The 24,423-nt window shown below is 43.4% G+C and overlaps 1 protein-coding gene across 1 annotated transcript in view; it reads right to left on the reverse strand.

Moving 5' to 3' along the window:
- LOC147691898 (5'-3' exonuclease PLD3-like) overlaps positions 1 to 24,423 on the reverse strand; it is a 93,369-nt gene that overhangs the window by 66,029 nt on the left and 2,917 nt on the right. Inside the window, exons 2-6 of the mRNA XM_086938171.1 lie at positions 8,298 to 8,540; positions 7,062 to 7,181; positions 6,473 to 6,574; positions 3,215 to 3,313; positions 2,184 to 2,359 (exon numbers count right to left, since the gene is read on the reverse strand). Coding sequence (XP_086794297.1) covers positions 2,184 to 2,359; positions 3,215 to 3,313; positions 6,473 to 6,574; positions 7,062 to 7,181; positions 8,298 to 8,540 — 740 coding nt within the window. The remainder of the gene's footprint in view (positions 1 to 2,183; positions 2,360 to 3,214; positions 3,314 to 6,472; positions 6,575 to 7,061; positions 7,182 to 8,297; positions 8,541 to 24,423) is intronic.

A 24,423-nucleotide genomic window follows, 5' to 3' on the forward strand; every position in this document is an offset into this window, starting at 1 on the left:
ATATAAAACTGTCAAATTCCTTGGCGAGCGCACACACACAAATCCGTATACAATGTACATCACAAATACAACCCACAGATTGGATTCACTTCATTTTTCCCATTATGGACCATAATTTAACTATTTATTGGACAAACCAGTCTTCACTAACCAAACTTAACCAGTCACCTAAAATCATATAGAAAGGGTGATCAGACTTGTAATGTGCTACAGAGCCTTACAAATAGTAGAAACACGCTATACAAATGTTGATAGCTTGTGTAGTGCAAAAGGTACAATTGATGGACAGATGATGATCAATGTCGAACATTCACTCCAGTACAGAGATATGGCCCTAAATTCATAATTTTTTGCGTCCCATACCATTCCAGTTTAAACCCAGTAATATTCAAACCAGTCTTGACCCTGTTCCGCATGGGAATAGTCCAGCCCGAACTGCCAGGCCAGGTTCTCCCTGGAACGGAAACAAGCATCCTAGGGCCGGTTCCAGTATTTCACCCGCATCATTCCGTCCATTATTTGTTCCTTTTGGTTTTGTTGACATCAGTGGGAAGGGTATGCCTAGACGTGGGTCCCCTGCTCACTGCGCCACTGGATTCAAGCTAGCCTGGCTGATGAGGGGTGATGCTCCCAAGCAGTACCCAGGATGCTAGTTTCTGGTCAAGGGAGGACCTCGCTTGGCAGCCCGGGCTGGACTGTTCCCATGAGGCACAGGGTCAAGACTGATTTGCATATGGCTGGGTCCAAACTGGGGTGGCGTGGTGAGCAAAAGAACAATGGATTAAACCCACATCCTTGTGACTGGGGGGAATGTTTGCATTGTTCAGAATTCTGTCCATCATTTGTTCCTTTTGCTTTTGATAGCATGTGTAAGGCAGTTCCCCTAGAGATGGGTGAGCAGAACAGCGGTCGCTAGAACCATTAGGAGCGCTTGGATAAGGATAAATATTGGAGTTGGGAGGGCGTGAAAATACAAACAGGCCCTTGGTCCAAAAACAGTGGAAGTTTGCAGGGGCAGAAGGTCATGAACATGCATGACAACCAAATAATACAAACCTGGTGAACTCACCATTTCCCCCAACAAATGGTAAGCTAATGTGGACACCCAGGAGTGATGAAGTACCTTGCCATTGAGTATCATAATTCATAATCCAGTAGAATAATAATAACAATAATAAGGGATGTGGAATGTTATCAAATGTCTTCTTGCCCTGGGCCACAACGTCTCAGTAATCCGCTTGCCCTGTCAAAATATCCACTTGTCCATATTTGGTGCCAAGCAGTGAGGTGACAAATTTTGGTAGCATTCCATCAGTGCTTTGATAGCATCCTCTCGGACTATGCAGTAGGTTAAGAGTTGGAATTCCCTGCGAGTCTGTGCAAACCCACTAACTTGCATGTTTAAAACGCAGCAGCTAGGTTGTTATTGCGAATCCCCAAATTTCAATCAGCTAATCCCACTTTACGGATGCTTCATTGGCTCCAAGGTAAAAAAAGGCATGAGTTTCAAAGTCCTCTGTATCACCTTGAGGGTCTTAAATGATTCGGGCCCGAAATTCCTCTAAGACGGGCTCAGATGGTACCAGCCAGCGAGGCAGCTTCGCTCTAGCGCTGCTAGGCACATTGCTGTCCCTAAATTTAAGCATTCTCCTGGGGTGGAAAAAGCTTTGTGGTAGGGAGCTCTACACTCTGGAACTCTTCCCCTGCATATCAAGACACTGCCGGATATATTGTCTTTTAGAAAGGCCCTTAAACCAGGCTTTTCAACAAATAGATGGGCTCGCTTTTTCTCTGCATCATCGCAGCACCTAGATGCCTCCGGGTAATTGCTGCGCTTGATAAAAACATTTAAAATAACATTTACCATAACAGGGGGCTTGACAACTGAAATGAGACTTTGGGAGAAAAAGATTTTACCCGCATCATTGCTACAGCAAATTCCCGTGCTGTGCTGCAATTTTAAAAATCCCTTGTTATGTGACAAGGTTAACTCGTCAAACGCACAGCGCAGGTAACACCCATGACGAGTTGACCTTGTCACAAGCATCGAAGGGGTTAAGAACTATCACAAAGAAGAATCAATTCATGGCATTAACTCCTTGGTGGATTGGGCAGGGATGTGGGGACGGTAGCAGGAAGGACCACTCTACCTGGGGGGGATGTATGGGTTTTCTGCATATTACCTGCAGTCAGATGTGCACGGCTCCTTCTCCTGGACTCTCCAAAGCTGTGAAAATGAGATGTGACTTGGAAACTCAGAGAGGGACACAGGACAGCCGAACTCCCACAGGTACCAGGCAGCTGGCAGCAGAAGCAAGCAAGGAAGGATGAAGTAGCAGATCCCACGCGTAAAATATTTCTGTGATGAGAGAATCAAAAAGTGATTGATTGGAAACAAAAACTCACAGGCAATGAATCTGGTAAGCCCTCTTGGGCGTCTTTTTAAGTTCTGAAAAAGTTACTATACGTCAGGAAGTCAACAACTTCCAGAGACTGCACTGTGTTTATAAAATGACTTCCTGATTTGGAGCCTCAGGAGAACTCTTAACTGGCTATCATCCAGTTTTATTTTCCTTTGATGTTTCCCCAAGTTCCTTCCTCCAGTGCATGTGTTTAGATATTGTTATGTTAGATGCATTTATATCGTGCGCGGCTACTCAGGAGTGTCCCGGATATTGTCATGTCAATCGCTCCAGCTGCTCGTCTAATTTGTTTTTTGAACTGAAAGCTCAATTGGACTGTTGCTTAGCCTACCAAGTCAGGTCCATTATTTTTGTCATTAACTTCCATAACTTAATGCATGAAACTATAGGAAATTCAAAATTCTCAGGCATGAGATTTTAGGACTTCCTGCCCTGCTCTAGGTTAGCCTGACACAAAACACTAAATGAAGCCGATGACAGACCTATAAGACACACAGAACCTTCAAACACTTACATGACTGTCAGTCACAAAATGCAAAAATACAGTGCAACGCCTACATGCAAGTCAATTGCAGAAATCTAGGGATGGCTGAATTGCATTAAATCAGATGATTAGCTCTCATGGTCCTGCTTTAGGCCTCTTTAGTCTGGTGCTGGGCTCCACTGGTAGGGGCGTGCTGGTCCTGTGAACCTTTGCTTCCCTTATTAGGTCTAGTGTTGGATTGGTTCACATGGTCCTGATGCTGTGATTCTTTCAGCTATGGGTGCCATTTTTTCACACACACATTTACCTTTTTTGGTTTGTTGGGTGTCCTACTGAAGCCCAAAGCAGCAGGACGGAGAGATCGGCTGTCCTTGGTCCACTGCTTCCGGGGGTCGAGAACCTCCACCTTGAAACATTTGAATGGAGGACAGGAAAATTAGATAATATCTTTATGGAAGGGTGCCTTTACAAGAAATGCTGGACATAACTTTCAGAGGGTACATTAGCTAAGAACGGGACACAGAAATATTAAACAAATAGTGCACGTCAAGCCAGTCCAGCAGTACGACAGCACAATACAGAAGTTTGAGAGAGTGAGTTGGATGAGGTAGGTGACTGCTTGGATGTCAACGGGGAGCCCATTCCTAAGGAAAGGGGGCGGTGTCAGATGAGTAGGGCGACCAGACTCAAGACGCAGCCTTGGGAGGTCCGGAATAGTTACGCTAATGTGGAGTGAGGAAGACTTTAATTTTTATTATAAAGTTTTGTTAAGAAAGCATTTACAGATTAGGGTTTTCTTACACTAGTGGGAATCATGTATTATGTAGTACACCATAAATACCTACTAAGTGAATAGCCATGTTTTTAGGAGATTTCCAACGGTAAAATAACTGATAGTCGTGCAAATCAAGGAGGTAGAGTGCCCCATGCCTTTGAACATAAAAAGGGAAAAGGAGATACCACCATGTCATGATCTTTGCTATTTAAGGATCTCCAACAAGCAGGAAGCAGAGGACTGCAGTCCCCAGGTAGGGCGATACAAAAAAAAGTTTCTTAATGGATTAAGGCCTGTCCCCATAAAGGGTCAAGACTGATTTGCATATGGCCATGTCTGAACTGGGGTGGCGTGGTGAGCAAAATAACGATGGATTAAACCCAGATCTGTGACTGGGGGTGAATGTTTTGCCAATGTGCAACATTCCGTCCATCATCTTGTGTGTTTTGCTGTTCGCCCTATGTGGGAAGGGTATGCCCAGACGTGGGTCCAGTACTCACTACGCCACTGGAGTCAAGCTATCCTTGCTGATGAAGGCTGATAGCCAGAAACCGGTCCTAGGATGCTTGATTCCGGTCCAGGGAAGACATGGCTTGGCAGTACGGGCTGGACTGTTTCCACAAGGCACAGGGGCAAGACTGAATTGCATATGACCATGTCTGAACTACGGTGGTGTGGTGAGCAAATTAACGATGGATTAAACCCAGATCTGTGACTGGGGGTGAATGTTTTGCCATTGTGCAACATTCCGTCCATCATCTTGTGTGTTTTGCTGTCCCCATAAAGTGTCTTTTAACGAATAGATGGATTCTTAATGTCATCACACTTAGCCACTAGAAGTCAATGAAGCTGAGCAAGATGGGAAGAGATATTTGTACGAGGAAGACCCAATAGTAATCAAGCAGCAGTGTTCCGAATGAGTTAGAGATGTAGCAATTGGAATTTAGGGAGCCCTAGATATAGGCTTTACTGAGAAGAAGCTGGGGAAGAGAATCTGCGCGTAGTAGGAGGGGGGACTGGAAGTGGATTGATTTGTATATCTAGGTATCCCATTTGTAGATTCGTCTGTGCAGCACTAACTGTCAGAAGGACTGGACTATCAAGAAATGAGTTTGAAGCTGCAAATTGAAGAGCAGGCATTACAGGGGTTCCAAGCTTCTTCAACTGTTGAGAATAAGTGTCAGTAGAAGACTACTGCAAGAAGAAAGTCTACTTGGTACACAGCCCTTGATCTGAGAGAGGAGGTGAGGATGAGCCTCCTAAAGTTCAGTAAGACTTTGTGGCCTGAAGTGGAGGCAAAGAAAAAGAAGTGGCATTTTGTGTCAATTTGGACTCTCAAATCTACAGTCACTACCTCTCAATAACAGGGCAACTGACATCCCTTCTTCTAGTGACTGAGCAAGTGGCAGCACTTTGATTCAGAGCAAGGACTATTGGCATAACTTCCTCCGATATGCTACAGCTTCATTTTAGAGACTGTGACATTACTTCCCAGATGACAGGTCAGTCATGGTGCATTCTCTCAGTGTCAGGAGAGAGTCTTACATTTTAATAACAATAACCTGGCTATGTCCTCTCATTTAGGAGCACTGAAAGCACTTGCCAGCAGAAGAACTCTTTCCCCAGAAGAGTCACCATACACTTTCCCCAGAAGAGTCAACGTACACTTTCTCCAGAAGAGTCAACGTACACTTTCTCCAGAAGAGTCAACGTACACTTTCCCCAGAAGAGTCACCGTACACTTTCCCCAGAAGAGTCACCGTACACTTTCCCCAGAAGAGTCACCGTACACTTTCCCCAGAAGAGTCACCGTACACTTTCCCCAGAAGAGTCACCGTACACTTTCCCCAGAAGAGTCACCATACACTTTCCCCAGAAGAGTCACCATACACTTTCCCCAGAAGAGAGTCACCATACACTTTCCCCAGAAGAGTCACCATACACTTTCCCCAGAAGAGTCACCATACACTTTCCCCAGAAGAATCACCATACACTTTCCCCAGAAGAGTCACCATACACTTTCCCCACTTTCCCCAGAAGAGTCACCATACACTTTCCCCAGAAGAGTCACCATACACTTTTCCCAGAAGGGTCACCATACACTTTTCCCAGAAGAGTCACCATACACTTTTCCCAGAAGAGTCACCATACACGTTCCCCATAAGTCACCATACACTTCCCCATAAGAGTCACAGTCACCATACACTTTCCCCAGAAGAGTCACCATACACTTTCCCCAGAAGAGTCACCATACACTTTCCCCATAAGTCACCATACACTTTCCCCATAAGAGTCACAGTCACCATACACTTTCCTCATGAGAGTGACAGTCACCATACACTTTCCTCATGAGAGTGACAGTCACCATACACTTTCCCCAGAAGTCACAATACACTTTCCCCAGAAGTGTCACCATACACTTTCCCCAGAAGAGACACCACACACTTTCCCCAGAAGAGACACCACACACTTTCCCCAGAAGAGACACCATACACTTTCCCCATAAGTCACCATACACTTTCCCCATAAGAGTCACAGTCACCATACACTTTCCTCATGAGAGTCACAGTCACCATACACTTTCCCCAGAAGTCACAATACACTTTCCCCAGAAGTGTCACCATACACTTTCCCCAGAAGAGACACCATACACTTTCCCCAGAAGAGACACCATACACATTCTTCAAGTGTCACTAACATAATTCCTTGCGTCAGTGAATTCATTTCTCCCAATGGAAGTAAGACAGTTTCCCACATGTCAAGGATGCCACAGTCTCCATGGGTGCTCACCTTTCGGGGTTCTGGCAGGCTCTTCTTACTTGGTATAGCAGGGATTGGTCGGACCACTGTGCTTTCTTTGGGATCTACTCGACTGGCATAAGGAGCAGGCACCTCCAAGAGCAAAGGGAAAAGTCAAGTCTTGCAGAAACTCAAAAGATTAGACAAAAAGGGTACTGAGATCCCCTACTATCAGACTCTAGGTTAGAGCACCGGCACAACTATGTTCTCAGGCCTGGCGTATGAAGGTATGCTCCTCTCTTACTTTGCAATAGGATAAAAAGGGGCATCCCTTCCCCTCAGATGAGGAACAGTGACCACAAGATCCTCTCAGAAATGGGGATCACTGATCACACTCGTTCTCAGACCGAGATTTAAGCAATCACTAGTTCGGACACAAAGGGTCACTCGCGTCACTTTCTTTCCCATACAGGCGTCCCCACCATCCCTTGCTCTTAGACAAAGGGAGAGGTGAAACTTACTTCACTTCCTCTAAGACACAGGGCTCAGTCAACACCATTTTTTTTCTTCGTTGCAAGATTCGCTGACAGAACTTCATTTAGGTAAAATATAAATCGCTGGGTGCAGCTCACGAGGTTACCTTTCTCTTTGTGCCCTCTCTGCTGGCGCGGATTTCTGGCGGGTCTGCTGCATGTGCTTCATCCACCTCTTCCTCCTTTTTGTCTGGAATCTTGACCCGAGCTCTTAAAATCCGGGGGACCTTAAGGGGAACAGGCAGGTTAAAAACTCTTTTTTAGGTTATAAACCTCAATATACCATATATTGCACAGAGGACACCGATGAGGGTTGTGATGTCGTAGGCAGGTCGCTCACCTCCGTGGTAAGTGGGAGTTGTGATAGTTTGTGAATTCCTGTTCGGTTTGTGGGTGCTTTAATTGTCAATGATCACTGCAGGGTTAAGTGTCATGGAGTTGCAAGTAATTCTGGGTATTTCTGACTAATGTGAGGAGCAGTACTGCCCAACCCATATCCACTGAGCCATTAGTTACTCTTAAAGTCAACGCAGTCACCTCGATATCCTTTGGGGTCAGTGGATACATGGACGGTGTCCTAGATATATCATAGCTGGGCGTCCGTCTGATAATTAGGGTGTTTTGTGGAAGGTTAGTGATGCCTAGAAGATATTTTGGGGTCTGGAAATTTACACAAACGGTGACTGGATCTACAGGGCTCTCGTTTTCCTGAACGAAAGTGAGAACCTGATGCAATTCAGGAAGAAGCTGAAGACTCTGCTGTTCCCGAGGGAGGAGTAATACTTAGATGTAGTGTCACCGACTTCTTGGGGTTTTACTCCGATTTCCCTCCCTCCCCTTAAGCTTGTATCTCGCTTGCCTCACTCTTGGGCGGCCAATCAACTACACCACATAACAACAAGGTACTCTCCCAGCGCCAGGATACCCAGAGGGTGACAGTGCGCTATATAAATATAGTTTACATTACAAGTTGGTGTACACTAATGGTCTGCGCTATCACCCTGGTCACATATCATTTTTATATCCCTTGCTCTGAAGAGTGTCACTGCTGCTCTCCTGCAATACTTCAGTGCCTGGAGGATTCTTTGATAGTAAACACTTTCCCTTAAATATTCAGCACCCTAAAACCATTGGGTAAAAATATCCCTTTTGGGTACAGGACCATCTGGAAAAGGGCAGAGGGAACTGGCAATTAAAACATTTCGAGATGGTTCTCATCCTCAATGCGGCATCCAACCCAGTCTCGACTGTACCCTGTTACTTAACCGGATGGACCGGTGCACTTATGAGGGACGCAAGATATAAGCACCCACCGATCCCTGGATGCCACCTGCTGCCATCACCTGTAGGGTCTCATTTTCAGAGTCGCTGTTCTCTGGGGTCTTCTGCCGGACCCCCCTTTGGCTCCTGGTTTTGGGGGCCTTCGGCTCTTCCTTTACCATGGGTTTTGGCATTTCCTCGGTTGGAGCCCTGTTTGGCCCCGTGTCCAGCGGCTGATGTCTGTGGGCTTTGATGCTGCTCCGGGGCTGAAGAAAGGACGAGTCTTCCTCGCCAACCTCAGAGTCTGAAGAACCACCTTCTGTGGTCTGAAAAGGGGAAATACAGACTGCATTATTCAAAGCTTTGGATTGGACTCCATGAAACCAAATATTGGGGGGTAATCTATTCATGCATTTGAACAGCTTCAGCCTGTTCATTCAATCTAAAGATATTTCTCAATAAATAACTGTGGATGATTGAGTAGAGTTTAAGTTATCACAAATGTGTATTGGCTTCCATGTACTACAGTACATTTTTCCCACTTTTATTATATATAATATCCACCCCAGAACCTTGGTTACACTCACTTACATATTTAAAAGGTTAAAGTGGAGTTATATGTAGGTAAGGTAGGAAGATAATAAATGACGTCAAAAGAAAAGTAGAAATTCACAGAAGAAACAAAGATTAAAGTGAAGTAATAGGTACATCGTCTAATAAAAATTAAACGTTTTAAAGCCCCACCCCCCAAAAAAAACACTGAAATTCACCAGATTATATATATATATATATATATATCTCCATCCATATATCTGGCCTAAGTAGAACTTTCACTGCCATACATTTCAGATATCATCAGTGATGTAATATGTGGTGTCTTAAGCAGTGCATCATAGCAGTGCCAATTATACCTAGGCCAGTTACAAATAACTGTCGAATTTCACCGTTTTTTTTTCATTTTAAAGCTTTTTTTCTTGTAATTAATTTCTATGTTTTTTTTAAGGCAAGTTGAAATCTTACTATGTCACTAACGTATAACTTCAGTCATTATCTGAATCTGATCCATATGGTAGCCGTGGCATGGTGTGAGCCCGACTTGTGTTGGGGGATTCAACAAACTGGAGGACATGAACTTCTGATGTACAAGGCTGACAAGATATTGGGTCCAAATCTTTTTAATTAATTCTGCGAGCATGACAGTCACAAGCAGGTCCTATGCTTAACAACTGGGCCTTAGAACTAAAAGCATTTGCAAAATATGATAAAGTGATGTTTCAAAGACGGAATCTTTCAGACAAATGCGATAGTATATGGCCAGACTTTGCTGAATTGCATATTCGGGTATTTGTGGGTTTTTCCTTTTGTTATCCCCTCTGATTTTGTTTTACAAATATCCCAACATTTGTAATTGTTACCTACTTGGGTTCTAAGTGGATCATGAGTTTCTAGGTGAAAACCAATGAAGTAACTGCTTATTAAGAGCAATAGCTTCCTAGCTTTTTACTTACCTTTAATAAAATAAACATTGGAAAAACAGGCTAAGACATCCCCTTCTCATCTCTGTGATAGCACTACCTTCCAACAAACTATCTACATGTCCCCGGCAACTTTCTGAGCCATACAAGACTATAACATACTTCTGTTGCTAGGCAAAAACACAACTTTACCCTCCAGAACTATGCCCACTCAACAGAAATACCCCGATTGCATAATAAAGCAAGCATTGGAAATGCAATAGGTTCGGATTTATTTTAGTTAAAGCAAAAATTACATTGTAAATGGCAATGTCTTTTCGCCATGTGTTATGGAGTGTATGCATGTGGTGTGTAGTGGAATTTTGTGGGTTGGAATTGTAGCAATGGTGGCATGCTGGGCTTTAGAGGACTATGGTTAAATGTAAAGTGCGCAACACTGTGATTGCTACAATACTTAATTGTAGCTGTGTTAATAATTGATGTGTGTACTGATGGCTGGTGGTGTGTGTGCCTGTAGAAATTGTGCACGGATGGCTGGTGGTGTGTGCCTGGTGAAAGCGTGCACTGACAGCTGGTGGTGTGTGTATGCCTGGTGAAAGCGTGCATTGATGGTTGCTGGTGTGTATGTGCCTGATAAAAGCGTGCAGTAACGGCTGGTGGTGTGGTGTGCCTGTTGAAAGCATGCTCGCTCTGCACACTCCCACACTGCTGGCCCTGGACACCCACAAACTGATCACCCTGGACACTCAAAGACTGCTCACCCTGCATACTCACACTCTGCACACCCTGCATACTCACACTCTGCACACCCTGCATACTCACACTCTGCACACCCTGCATACTCACACTCTGCACACCCTGCATACTCACACTCTGCACACCCTGCATACTCACACTCTGCACACCCTGCATACTCACACTCTGCACACCCTGCATACTCACACTCTGCACACCCTGCATACTCTCACTCTGCACACCCTGCATACTCACACTCTGCACACCCTGCATACTCACACTCTGCACACCCTGCATACTCACACTCTGCACACCCTGCATACTCACACTCTGCACACCCTGCATACTCACACTCTGCACACCCTGCACACTCACACTCTGCACACCCTGCACACTCACACTCTGCACACCCTGCACACTCACACTCTGCACACCCTGCATACTTACACTGGACACCCTGCATACTCACACTGGACACCCTGCACACTCACACTGGACACCCTGCACACTCACACTCTGCACACCCTGCACACACATACACACTGCTGGCCCTGGACACCCACATACTGATCACCTTGCACGCTCACACTCGGCTCGCCCGGCACGCTCACACTCGGCTCGCCCGGCGCGCTCACACTCGGCTCGCCCGGCGCGCTCACACTCGGCTCGTCCTGCACACTCACACTCGGCTCGTCCTGCACACTCACACTCGGCTCGTCCTGCACACTCACACTCGGCTCGTCCTGCACACTCACAGGTAGACAGACAGAGAGAGACAGACAGAGGGAAACAGAGGGAGAGAGAGGGGGAGACAGAGAGAGAGAGAGACAGACAGAATGAGTGAGAACCCCCCCGAACCCCTCTTTGGTGGTTCAGGCTCGCTCGCTACACTGCCTTACTGTGTCCCAGAATGATGCATCTCCAAAAAGTGTGTCACCAACATGAAGTTTGGAAAGTTGTGGCCTAACTGAAGAGGTACGAGACCTGAACTGTTGGGACAGCATGGATAATATAAAAACCTTCCACTACTCAGTCCAGTCTGGAATTGAGTTTCTGGGGGAAAAAGCCCAAGTGGAAAAATACTTAGTGCACACTGAGTTCTACCACTTAATAGAGAGATGGGCCTGAAAGATCAGCACATCTGAACACTTCAAGACCAAAGCCAGTCGGCTATTCCTATAGGTTATAGGTCATTACATTGCAGGTTGGTAGGCATTACATAGCAGCCACTATATAGAGAGTTACAACATTAGAAGTACCTTTATATTACAACTTTGTTTTATATTACAACTTTTTTTGGTACGTTTTGTGTATATGTGTGTGTGTTTATATATGTGTGTGTGTTCACTGAAAAACAAAGGTTCCAGGGATGTTATAGTTAGGAAATAGAATGAAGAAAACCTTAGAAATTCACTGAAAAAAACAAAGCTTACAGGGACGTAATAGTTAGGCTCAGATTTCACTTGTACAAAACCAGCAGTTATAGGTACCTGAACTAACTATAACTTACACCCCCACAAAGCATTGCTTTTGACCTCACATAATACATCACTCATGACATGGTCAGTGATATCACTGATGACATCTCAAATGACATCACTGATGATATCATCTACAGACCCACTGGCACGCCTACTTACCCCATACAATAGCTCATAACTCACTCACACAGCCACTGACATACTCATTCACAGACCCATCCAAACACTCATACACCTACTCACTAATCCATGGAGCCACTCACACATCCACTAACTCACTTATACAGGCAGTCATGCACCTACTCACTGACCAATATGCCCACTCACACATCCAGTCATTTACATATCCACTCATACACCCATAGTCTCTCACAGTAAACCAGTCACCCATACATCTATTCACACACATACCCACTCAGCCATAGTCCCTCACACACCCACTCAAGTCATACATATGCTAACACATCTATGTATTCACCTATGCAGTCACTGAGACAAGCACATACTCTCCCATACAACCTCATTCAGTCATTTACTCACCCATTGATCACTCATACACCCAATCGCTCACCCATACAGCCAACCACAAGCCCACTTACTCACTCATACACCCACTAACACCCATTGATGCACCTGTACAGCTATTCATACACTGTCAATCACCAAAACAGACACTTAAGTACCTGCTCAGTCAACCATTCAGCCACTCAGGTAGCCTTGCGTTCACAATTTACCAGACCAGCACACTTGCCCATGCAGTTACTCATTTACTATTACCCCCACTTACCCACCCATCGCTCACTCAAATCGATACTCACACAGCCACTAACTCCTACATCCGCTAACACACCCACTCGCTCACCCATACAAAAACTCACACCCCCACTCCCTCATGTATCAAGTCTCTCACATACCCACTCACTCTTCTATACACCACATACACACCCAGTCACTCACCAATACAGGCACTAACACAGACACTTACATTAGTAAGTATGTTTAACACTCAGTAACTATTAGAAAACACTCGCAATCACTGAATGAGGTCATTAGAGATGTCACTGACCAGGTCATGAGTGATGTAATATGTGAGGTCATAAGCAATGTATTGCGGGGGCATAAGTTATAATTAGCGCTCATACCCAACTACTAAATTTCTCCAGTTTTGTACTAAATAACGTCCCTGTAGCCTTTGTTTTTTCAACTATATATATATATATCTCAAGTCAAGTCAATAAAGCTTTTATTTCAACCATAAAAGCAGAGTACAAACACAATATAAAATCTAAAAGTTTGAACTGTTGATCCAAAGGATTTTTTAAAGCTTTACATGAGACCAGATTAAAAGTATGAGAAAAATCGAGGTACAAATATAATATATTACAAAGTATTAAAATTAAAATTCAAAAATAGGGAGGGTGGCGAGCACCAGATGACAAGATTATTTAATAGTAAGAGATACTTATCATTCCTAAGGGTTCACCTAGTTTGGGAGACTTTCTATAGCCTTAATCCTAGCTCTGCGAGTGCACCACATTGAAAACAAAAACCTTGAGGTGGGAAACGCTATCAATGGAGTGGAGTCATATTTCAATATCCTGTAAACTGCTAGATAGTTCCTGAAACCCAAATTATTACATAATTGTGTAATCCACCTTACTCTTTTTTTTTTTATAAAGGGGACAGAATAACACAACATGGAGGTCCGACTCTTCCTTTTCAGTACAGCCTGGGCAACCCTGAGGAGTAGTAGATGTACCTCTCCATTTATTTGTTAGAGCCCTTAATGGAAGTGTTCCATGCCTGAATTGTATGTAAAGTTTCTGTGCCATAGGGGGCTGGAAGTTGTCCAGAATCTGATCAAATGTATAAGTGTGTTTGACCTCCAGAAAACTATTAGTTAAGGCACCCAGTCAACTGTTCTCTATCAGACACCCCAAATTGTGTTCCTTTAGTGCCAGGGAGAGTGATTTCTTGGAAATGAGAGGACATGAATCCCCTGGAGAGTTCCAAAGATTAAATCTCCCGATTTTAATACAAAGATGTCTAATGTGCTGGAGCCATGGTAATTTCCCCGCACCCAAGATAGACAGGACGTTCTTTAGTTCCTCCCTGTAGGTAGCCAGTTCGGGGGTGCTCCAGAGTCGTCGCCAAAAGAGGAGAGGGCGATTAGCAATTATGTCCTTTATGGGATCCACTCCCAGATCTAACCTCAGGGGGATAAGTGGTGTGCCCTTCGGGAGCCCCAAAAGACATCTAAAGAAATTGTTTTCAGTCAGAACCAGTGAATTCTCAATGCTGTGGCCCCACAGTTCGACCCCATAAAGAGCTCCCCCCCTGGCTTGGGTCTTATAAATTTCCACCGGGGGGCCCACCATTTTCTAACTGCACTGGTTATGGACCTTAAGAATACCACTGGAGGATTGTATCAATTTAAGGTTTGCTTTTGTTATTTGCGGCCCCCAATCCATTTGATCATTGATACTGACCCCCAGGTATTCAAAAGTAGGCGTTCTCTCCAAATCTATTTCATTCATTTGCGGATGAGGACAATTGAGAGTCTTTGCATGAAAGACCATATATTTGGTCGTAGCGAGATTAATCTCAAGATTTCTATTTTTGCAAAATTTACAAAACTCTATCAAGGTCTTTTGCAATCCCATAGGGGACTTGGATAATAAAACTGTGTCATCAGCAAACATAAGTGCAGGGATCTTGCGGTTCGACAGCCGGGGGGAGTCCAAATCTTTTGTGGGCAGTAAATCAGCAATCAAGCCATTAAGGAAGAGAGAAAAGAGTGTTGGGGCCAGGACACAGCCCTGCCTGACCCCCTTCTCCACCTTCGACCGGAATCCTGCTTGTAATGGTGTGAGGATCTGATATTTCTCCATCCAAGACTGCAGTCTTGTCAATAAAAAACGGGCATATAGTTTCTGGGAGACATCTATTAAGCTGATCGGGTGATAATTCGCCGGGTCTAAGGGAGAGTCCTTTTTAAATATTGGCAGGATTTCTGCTCCCAGCCAGGTTGGAGGTAGCTTCATGCCCTGAAGGAGGGCATTAAAGAATACCCATAGATAAGGCGCTCAAACCTTGCGTTCGCTACGATACAAGTCACCAGGGATTTTATCCAGATCGGGGGCCTTCGCTGGCAGGAAAGAATCCAGAGCCACCCCCAGTTCTTGCATAGTACTTGGAGGGATATTATTACCTGTACTGCTGGATTCAGGAGTAGCACTGGGGATCGCAGGAGCAACAAGCGGGTCTGAAGGGGTATCTTCCATGTCTATAGAGTATAATTTCTTAAAATGGCATCTCCAAACTGCTTCACTAACATTAGGCTCAATTGCTGGTGCTCCTTCAGTATTACCAGAATTAACAAGATTCCAAAAAGTTCTTAGATCACGGTTATCGAGGGCAGATTTAATGTTCTCCCATCTGTTCATCTCCCATTCCCGCTTCGCCTCGGCAATGATTTTCTTATAATGGGCCCTAGCAGCTCTTATGCTCAAGGGAGTACCCTTTTTAAATTTCCACAAGTAGGGCACGTTTGACTAAGCCACATGATTTGTTGTGCCATTGGTTTTTACTATGGGATTGTGCCTTAGAGTCAGAGATAGTATAAAAGAAACCCGCTAGTTTTCCGCATAATTCTTGATGGATATTCTGAAAAGAGGAGAGGTAAACATGGCTAAAACGGTCATATGGTATGTTAAAAGCATTCTTTAGAAAGGGGATGGCGAGATTATATAGTGCAGCAACCTTGTCCTCGGCCTGTACAAATTTGGTCCATCTCACCCTTCGCCCTCCATTGGCAACAGTTAAGTTGGAGTAGGGGACTAACTCCTCAGAGGGATGTTTTTTATTATGTCCCAAGATAGATTTCAGTTCCAGAACCAGTGGATTACTGTCAGGCCTAGGGCTTACCCAGAAGTTTTTTATACAGCTTCAAAATTCAACACTAACCATGATTTAATCTATGGTGGAGCTGCTTCCAGGCCTGTTGTAGGTGATGTTCCCAGGAGTATCCAGAGGGTATCTACCATTGCAAGCTCTGAGTGAATGGGAGACTGTAAGCTTGTAAAGTTGCACCCCTAACGGGGTCCAACCACTAGCAGGATACATATTGCATTATGGGATGGCCCATACCGAATCTTCATCGTGGGTAATAGAGTTAATGCCAGGCAATGGTTCGTAATGAGAATTAAAATCCCCCCTATAACTTTATATACAGGAGGTGGAGAGGGAAAAGAGTAGGGTGTCAAGCAGGGCCAGAGTATGTGTAGTCTGCGTGATTGGTGTAGGGCGAGAGTACACATTGATGAGGGCTACCTTAGGACCATCCACAAAAGTTAAAAGGAGACACAGAATGTCTGGAGATTGGGTGTCAATCAGTTTCGCAGAGCAACCTAAGTGGGTACCCACCCAGATGCAAAGACCCCCAAACGGTCTCCCACTAGAGCCCTGGGAGGCGGGGTTTACAAATGAGGCGAATCCCGCTTTATAAGGGGTTGTCAAAGCCCAAGTTTCCTGGAATATACACAGGTCGAGCGTGTCTATGTATTCCCCCAATCAGGAATATCTAGGTTTGAACTGATTCCTGCGATGTTCCAGGATAGGATCCTAATATTGGGGCGCTCAACTACCGTGGTATTAGGTGCAGAAGTGAAGCTCCGAGCTAGCTCTGCTCAGGTAGGAGAATGCCCATCGGTTTCTGTATTATCTGGGGTGGTTGCAGAGCATGGAAAGAACTAGATACCTCCCTCCCATTGTAACTATCCTCATTACGAGCCACCTCTGGACAGGTGCCGTGGGAGTGTGGAAACGTCTCATTATATGTTACTAGAGGAGGTAGGAGTCAATCCACCAGTTCCAGGGAAATAAATCGGTTATTAATATACACATATATAGATATATACCTACATACACACCCTTTGGTTGACGCGTAAACGGCCCCTCAAAACAAACTATTTTTAAAATGATCAGTCTTTTTCTTTTGGGAATACCCATCCTAAACCACCCAATGCTTGTTCTACAATGGGGTAAACCTCTATTTAAAGTGAGAGTAATTGAAGACAATGAGGAAATCTGATGGTTCCTTGGAATGTTTAGAGACAGAAATGAATTTGAGAGTGAATAGTTTAATAGCTACGGATGCACTAAAAATAGTGTAAGGGGGGGTAGTTGATAATGTATACCACTGCCTTAGCATAACTGTAACGCTGCACACGATTTCTTGCTTATGCTACCAATGCCTAAATGGATGCGCCCGCCTACGAGCCTCCTTTTCACATCTTGGATCCGGAGATGAGAAGGAGCTGATTAAGTGTGCTTACCATAGAAGGTTTACATTCTTGCAGCAACTGTAGGTCGTCCCCTTTCTCTTAGCGTCACATATTTTACGCAACTATCGGCGGGGCAGAGGGTGGCGTGGACTTTCTTACTGATACTGCTATTCACATTTGTATTTTTTTGGGGGGGGAGAAAAAAATACTTTAATCGACCTGAGCGCTGAGTTTCTCTGACACTTCTGGGGAGTGTGGAAGAACGCTGCAAATTTGCGTTTCTGGGCCGACTTCGACATAGGATTCCCTAATTAAGGGCCGTTTCCTGCGAAAATTCTTTCAGGTTTGTCCTGGCGAACTGGTCCTCGGAAACGCCGGCTGTACTTCTGTATGCATCAATTATGCACACGAACTTGCCGCATCCCTCAAAATTCCAGATTCAGACAGGAACTTGTGAAAAATTTGAATGTGGTAATTCCTAAGAATTTATTATGAAAGTCCATTTTTTTCCTTCTTGAGCGGTGGGCAGTTGAGAAACTAGTAAGTGAAGATCTGTAACACCTTTGATACATTAGTAACATTTTATCTGACACTTAAAATCAATTGGCAACATCATCCGTAGTAAAGAACCTGGACACAAAATTGCTACAGACTTGGTCTCAGGCCGCTAGGATAAGATTGCCATATACTGCAATGTTATTTTGACTGTATCGCCTTACTTTGCACGCTGCAGAAAACTGTTTTTTTTTGGAGTGTATGTTGCATTGAGGGCAGTGTGATAATGTGGCGTGTAATTATGTGTCACTGAGTGGTATTTGGAGTGTGTTGCTTTGAGTGCAGTGTAATTATGTGGCGTGTAATTATGTGGCATTGCGTGGTATTTGAAGTGTATGTTGCATTGAGTGCAGTGTAATTATGTGGCGTGTAATTATGTGGCACTGAGTGGTATTGGGGGGGGGGGGGGGGGGGATCACATCTCCGTCCCAGATGGTGCTAGAGCCTTCTAATCATTTGTTCCCGCATATTTCACTTACCTACCCGAGAACAAAGTCAGACCAAATTTTAATTTTAAAATTAATATGAAAGACTGAACATTTAGTTTATAATGTCTTATTACCTGCTTTAATGTATTTGAGATTGAAATGTAAAATCGACTAGTTTGCTTTAACTGCACGACCTGAATACCATAGGCGAGAAAAGTATTTAGTGGGGCACATGACAGCAATCACCACTGGTCCTTCTCAGTTACCACCGACTATCCCATGCCCCAGAAGATGAGGGTGATCAGAAAAATTGTTTGAGCAAACTAAAATAAACACATTTTGATTAGGGTAATCAAATTGCCGCGAGTGTGTGGGGGCACTTAGGTTCACATAGCGACATTACCGATAATTACTGGCATGTGCAGTAAATCCTAAAATATGCCTGTTATGCCCAATTATGTGGAGACTACTCATAATGTGTGCTATTTATCCTCCGATAAATAAAGTTCCTCGCATTCATTTCATTTTTATGGGGTGATAAATATCGCATCCAACACCAGGCCACTCGTAATGAGGTCCCAAGTATAATTTCCATCTGCGCCTTACTTTATGTGTTAAATTTATAATCTTTTAGGGAAAGTGTTTGTATGAGAGAGCGATGGAGAAGTAAAGAGAAAATCCTCATTAACTATAGTGAGCTCTTGTGCCAAGAGTCCTATGTGAAGTGTTGTGTATTTCAGTGTAAATAAATGTGCACGTGAGGTAGTGGGTGCATGTTTGCAGAATCAAGAGGTGATGTTTTGTCTGGGTAGGTTGGTGTGTGTGTGCAAATAGTGTTTTGTCTGTATGTATGTGACTTAAATGTGCGTGTGTGCACAATGTGCTGTGAGGTGGGACATGGGCAACTGCTGTGTGTGAAAGTAGGCATTAGTTGAGAGTGAACACACGGAGATGATGGACGGAGAGGTGAAACTTTTCAGACACTCACCCCCAGTCACAGATCTGGGTTGAATCCATCATCATTCTTTAGCCCACTCTGCCACCCCAGTTCAGGCACAGCTATATGCAAATCGGTCTTGACACTGTGCCTCATGGAACAGGCCAGCCCGAACTGCCAAGCCATGTCTTCCCTGGACCGGAAACAAGCGTCCTGGACCGGTTTCAGGCTAACAGCCCTCATCAGCCAGGCTAGCTTGAATCCAGTGGCAAAATGAGCAAGGGATCCATGTCCGGGCATACCCTGCCAACTTAGGGCGAACAAAGCAAACAAAAGGAGATGATGGACGGTGTGCTGAAACTTTTCAGACACTCACCCCCACTCAATCAAATATGAACGTTGCACAAATGTGAATCTGCCCAGGGAGCACACGCCCTAGGGTTCACAGCAACATACTACCATAGAAAGTTCCTTCTACACGTTCATTTAGTGATTTCCATAAAATAGTCCAACAGGTTGATAGATCGCGATAGACGACTTACTTTTACTAGACACCTAGATGCTTAAGGTGAGAGAACAAGTTAATCAAAAGTAAGCAAGCACAAACATAGGCCACATCTCTCCATGAAAACAAGAAATTAATGAGTTCAAAATGGTTGTGCATAAATTACAAGGATGGCGTTTCATTGGACATGGTGATAGTATGAATGTTCAATTGTTGTCCTTTATTTGGGCTAACACCTTGTTGTATGGAGACAGGAACACCTATAGTATTTACTGTGTTAATTTTAGGCGATATAATGCATTATCTTGAATCATTTATGGTATGAGGCTTTCAAGAATAGAATGGATTATAGATGATTTTCCTCTTAACTAGGATTTTACGGAAATACACAGGACAGGAGAAGATATAAGTGTCTGTCCTGAAGAAGGTGGTTTCATAGTTCCTAATCCACCAAAACGCGTCAAAGCCTTGTTTGTTGTCAAATTTGTACTATACGGAACCACTTTCTAACAAAGAATTGATTTCTTGCATTAAGTTGGGTTTATGCACTTTCACAAATGAATGCACTGATGACAAATGTGATTGTCTCTTTTACGTCCTTTCTGATTTTTACATTATGTACTTTGTATGATTCATGTTTTTAGTATTTTTAACCAGGTGTATATGTGATTGAACATTTTTTATTAACTAGAACTTATAAGGTTTCGATATCCTGTTAATTTCTGCTCCTGTTGTTTTTGGGCTGACGTATGTGAGTGAATGTGGAGTGTTTGTAAATAAATGTACCCCAAAGAATTATACATTTGACAGTCAAGTCATAAATTACAAGCTCCTACAGGAATTGAGAGCCAAGTTGTTAGTGCAGAGGACTCATCACAAGAACATACAGGAAGGTCTTGTTGCCTGTGCCATCCTACGCAAACAGGGTTCCAAAAGGGGTCACATTTGAAGACAACTTGATTTGCATTTCCAACCTGATTGAAACAACACTGGCAAGAAAAGGCAGGGCCCTGTACCTTGCTTACATTGATTTTCAAACTGCCTTTGACAGTGTTTCTCGTCAGCGATTATAGATGAAACAAAAAAATTGGGGCACTGATAACAAGCTCCTAACAACACTGACTGCCCTATATTCGGAAACCTGGGTTAAGATCAGAGTTACAGCCACTTGTTCTACCACCAAAAAAATTCTTACTAATAAGGGCCCAATGCTTTTTAATCTATACCTGGCTGATTTGCCGGAATGGTTGGCTGTAGCACAAGCATTTCCCTGCAAAATAGCTTAAATCAAAATCCAATCACTCCAATATGTGGACGATACGATATTACTCGACCAAACCCAGATTGGTCTACAGCGGCCGTTAACGGTACCATCTCTATATTGTAGAGAGAACAATTTAAAACTGACTACCGCACAAACAAAGGCAATGATAATATTGCGACTATTAAAAAGGTATGGTGCATGGAACATCAAAGGGAAACCCATCGAGATTGTGACCACCTATAAGTATTTAGGTGTGTGGATCGATCACAAAGGACAGCCCTCTGCCCACATTACTGCAATGCAAGGTACAGCTCAATCTTTGGAAAGCATTTTTTGCAGGGCAAGGAAAGCCATGAGCTCCCCCGACCGTACTCCCCTAATTCGATTAATGGGGGCAAAGGCTTTACCATCAGTAGCCCATGGTGCAATAGCTTTCAAAGATAAGACGACAACATGGCTGGATAGAGCACAGTCGCCTGTTTTCGTAAAGTTTTTTTCTTGAGGACTGGCACTGCTCATGCTCAAATTTGGAAAGAATTCAACCTTTCTTCCCAAAAATGGATCCTGAAGGTGAGATTTATTGCATATTGTCTAAAGGCTAAACAAGCTCGGGAAAACACCTTGAAACAACATATCTGGACAATGATAAATACCCAAGGGTCCACATGGTGTGAATATCTAGCCCACTGTGTTAAGGTATTGAATGTAAAAACAATATGGTCAGCCTCCTAATCTACACAAGCGGCCTCAAGAAGACTTAACAAAACAGGCGAAGCTACTGTCTGCCGACTGTGATTTGCAAACATTAAAAAACTTAAATCATGGAAGCTGGGCCTTGACCCTCCACATCAGTGTGACTTTGCCATATTATCTGTCCTTTCCTTTAAAACCAACATTGAAGCGACAACTAATGAGGGTGCGGTTCGGACTGATCCCACTGTTGGCATACAAATTAGGCAAGGGTATAAAGAGTCTGTAGTTACCAAGTGCTGAGCAGCAGAAGAATCACTGATTCACAATTGCGTCCACTGAGAATATACTGGCTCCGTCCAATTTTACGTATTTTAAATGTACGAACATGTCACGCCGCCTTAGTTGAGTGAATGAAAGGTAAATCAGAGCAGCTGGCGGCCCGGTTTCTGAAATATTTGATGGCAATAAGGGCTTCTCTGGATTCCCCGATCGTAAAGAACTTTAACTTGTAAAGCTAGGCCATGTTATGTACTCCTTTTAAGGTTTTTGTTTACAGTAACCAAACGGTGTTTCCATTTTCGCAACTTTTGCATAATTGATTGAAACAACCTGTCTTTTTATCTTGTACAATAAGGGAATAAACATTATATTTATATGCGATTTCATTGCAATGGTTATAATTAATTGTGCAATAAAAATTATTTATCTATCTATGCCATCCTACCACAAGCTGTGGAAACATATTCAGTCTAGAGTATGTTAAAAGTCTTCTAAGGTTCACCGACATGTCCACTGCTAGATAAAGTTTCATTCTTTTACTACTTTTGACCATTGTATGATGTATGCAACAGCGTTTACGCTGTGAGTCTTGCAGTCTAAATTCTTGAGTATGCTCTAAAAATACCTTCTTAACTTCTGCAGTAAATTATTTAGTTATTTTCTCAGGTGAGTTAAAGACATGCAGTAAGCCCAATTATCATACACTGCTCAAACATAGTGAAAGTATGGAACTTTATCGAACACTTGACATGCCGGTGAACCTTAGAAGACTTAACATACTTTAGGCTGGATAGGTTTCCGCAACTTGTGGTATGAAGGCATAGACAACAAGACCTTCCTGTATGTTCTTGTGATGAGTCTTCTGCACTAGACATTTTACACATTGTGCTAATTTGCCCTAAACGGGCCAATATGCGTCAAAAGTATATACACACTTTATTTGTACATTTGAATTTTAAACAAGCGAGACCTGCCCTTTTATATTTACGATTTTTAGAAAATGTTGCTGGTCGGTGGCGAGATTTTAATAGCAGTGTATTATGCTTACACTCAACATTGAAATGGAGGGCATTTACTTAATGACATTATTTTCTGCTTTTACTATTTTTGTATGATTATTTTATTGTACTTTTATGATTGTCAAATACAATTGAATAAAGTAATTATTGAATTGAGAGCCAAGTTGAATAAAAGGATGGTGATGGCAGGTAGGATGGGGTGGTTGTGGTTTGGGTGGTGACTGTTAGAGTAGTGATGGTTAGGGTAGGATGGTAGTAGTAATTACTGTGATTTTGGTAGGGTTGTTTTGTTAGGGCTGTGATGGTAGGTTGGAGGGTGCAGGTGTTGTTTAGGTGTTTTTTGCGTTGTGTGCGCCTCCCTGTGTTTGAGTGAGTGCGAGAGTTTGTTTAGAAGTTTATGATCCTCCATTTCTCTAAACAAATACAATCCCAGCAGTATTTTTCCAAAAAGTCTACTATGAATATCATTTTGAACAGGCCAAAAGAATTGTTTAAGAGACGGGATAGTTCACCAATGGCCTAATTTCCTCATAAAATTTGAACGAGAAACGAAGCACTGGGAGATCCTGGTAATGGCAGATGTGCAATATAGAAAAAGAAAGAATATAAAAACGAGTTATATTGAGATAGATATGCAAAACTACTCCTCCTGCTATTAAAAATATTGAGCCACCAGAAACATGGTCCTGCTCTTTTTCCACCTCAATGATGCCAGGACGTGTGTATCCCATACCAAATTTGCTTCACTAGCCCAACCCCCAGCATACTTCAGCGGAACGCTGTATTGTGGGACTTATATTCTCGCTTCTACATTTCAAGGATCAAGTTCACATTCGCTGAGACAAAGTGCTGCTTATTAAAAAGTCAGTTCTGTCTTACGTACACATGTTATGTCCCCACTTGGCAGCTACAGGCAGGGGGACATGAATGTCTTAGGGGTTATGAAATTGTACCTATGGGCTAGTAGGTAGTGACCCAGTGGTCTGCTTTAGGGCCGTCATAGGTGCTTCGGGCACAAAGTCACCATAAATATTCCTCTTCCATCTGCCACAAACCTCACGATGGGCTTGTTTTAGGTCAAATTAGCCTTGCTAGAGTCAACTTCGTAACTTTTTCCAACATACAACAGACCCACGGAACGTGACAGGGTGGGGGCCTGCATAGACATGCACTCTTATGGGAACTGACAACAGGTGGAGAAATGCAGGTCTAAACCTTGGTGTAAATCTCCACTCAGAAATGCAGAATACCACCTATGTTTAGAAGTTTAACCACACTTGAGTGACTACACAGATTTATAATTTACCTTTTGAATTGGCTACAAGATGTTGCAAGTTAATTTTTATGCATGAAGACTGTTGTATGTGCACACAGGGTGTTGTGCATCTTTGTCAAAGGCTGGTTAATAGCGCACAGGCACATTGTGTAGGAGTTGTTTGTGCATTGCACATGGGTGTTTTGTATGAGGGCCAGGGCTTTAGGTGGATTAAAAAAAAAGTTACGGTTTCTAAAACATGCACAGCCTGTATAATTAAGGGCACAGCTTAAACACA

This window comes from Lissotriton vulgaris, chromosome 9 (assembly GCF_964263255.1).
Source record: "Lissotriton vulgaris chromosome 9, aLisVul1.2, whole genome shotgun sequence".
NCBI lineage: Eukaryota > Metazoa > Chordata > Amphibia > Caudata > Salamandridae > Lissotriton > Lissotriton vulgaris.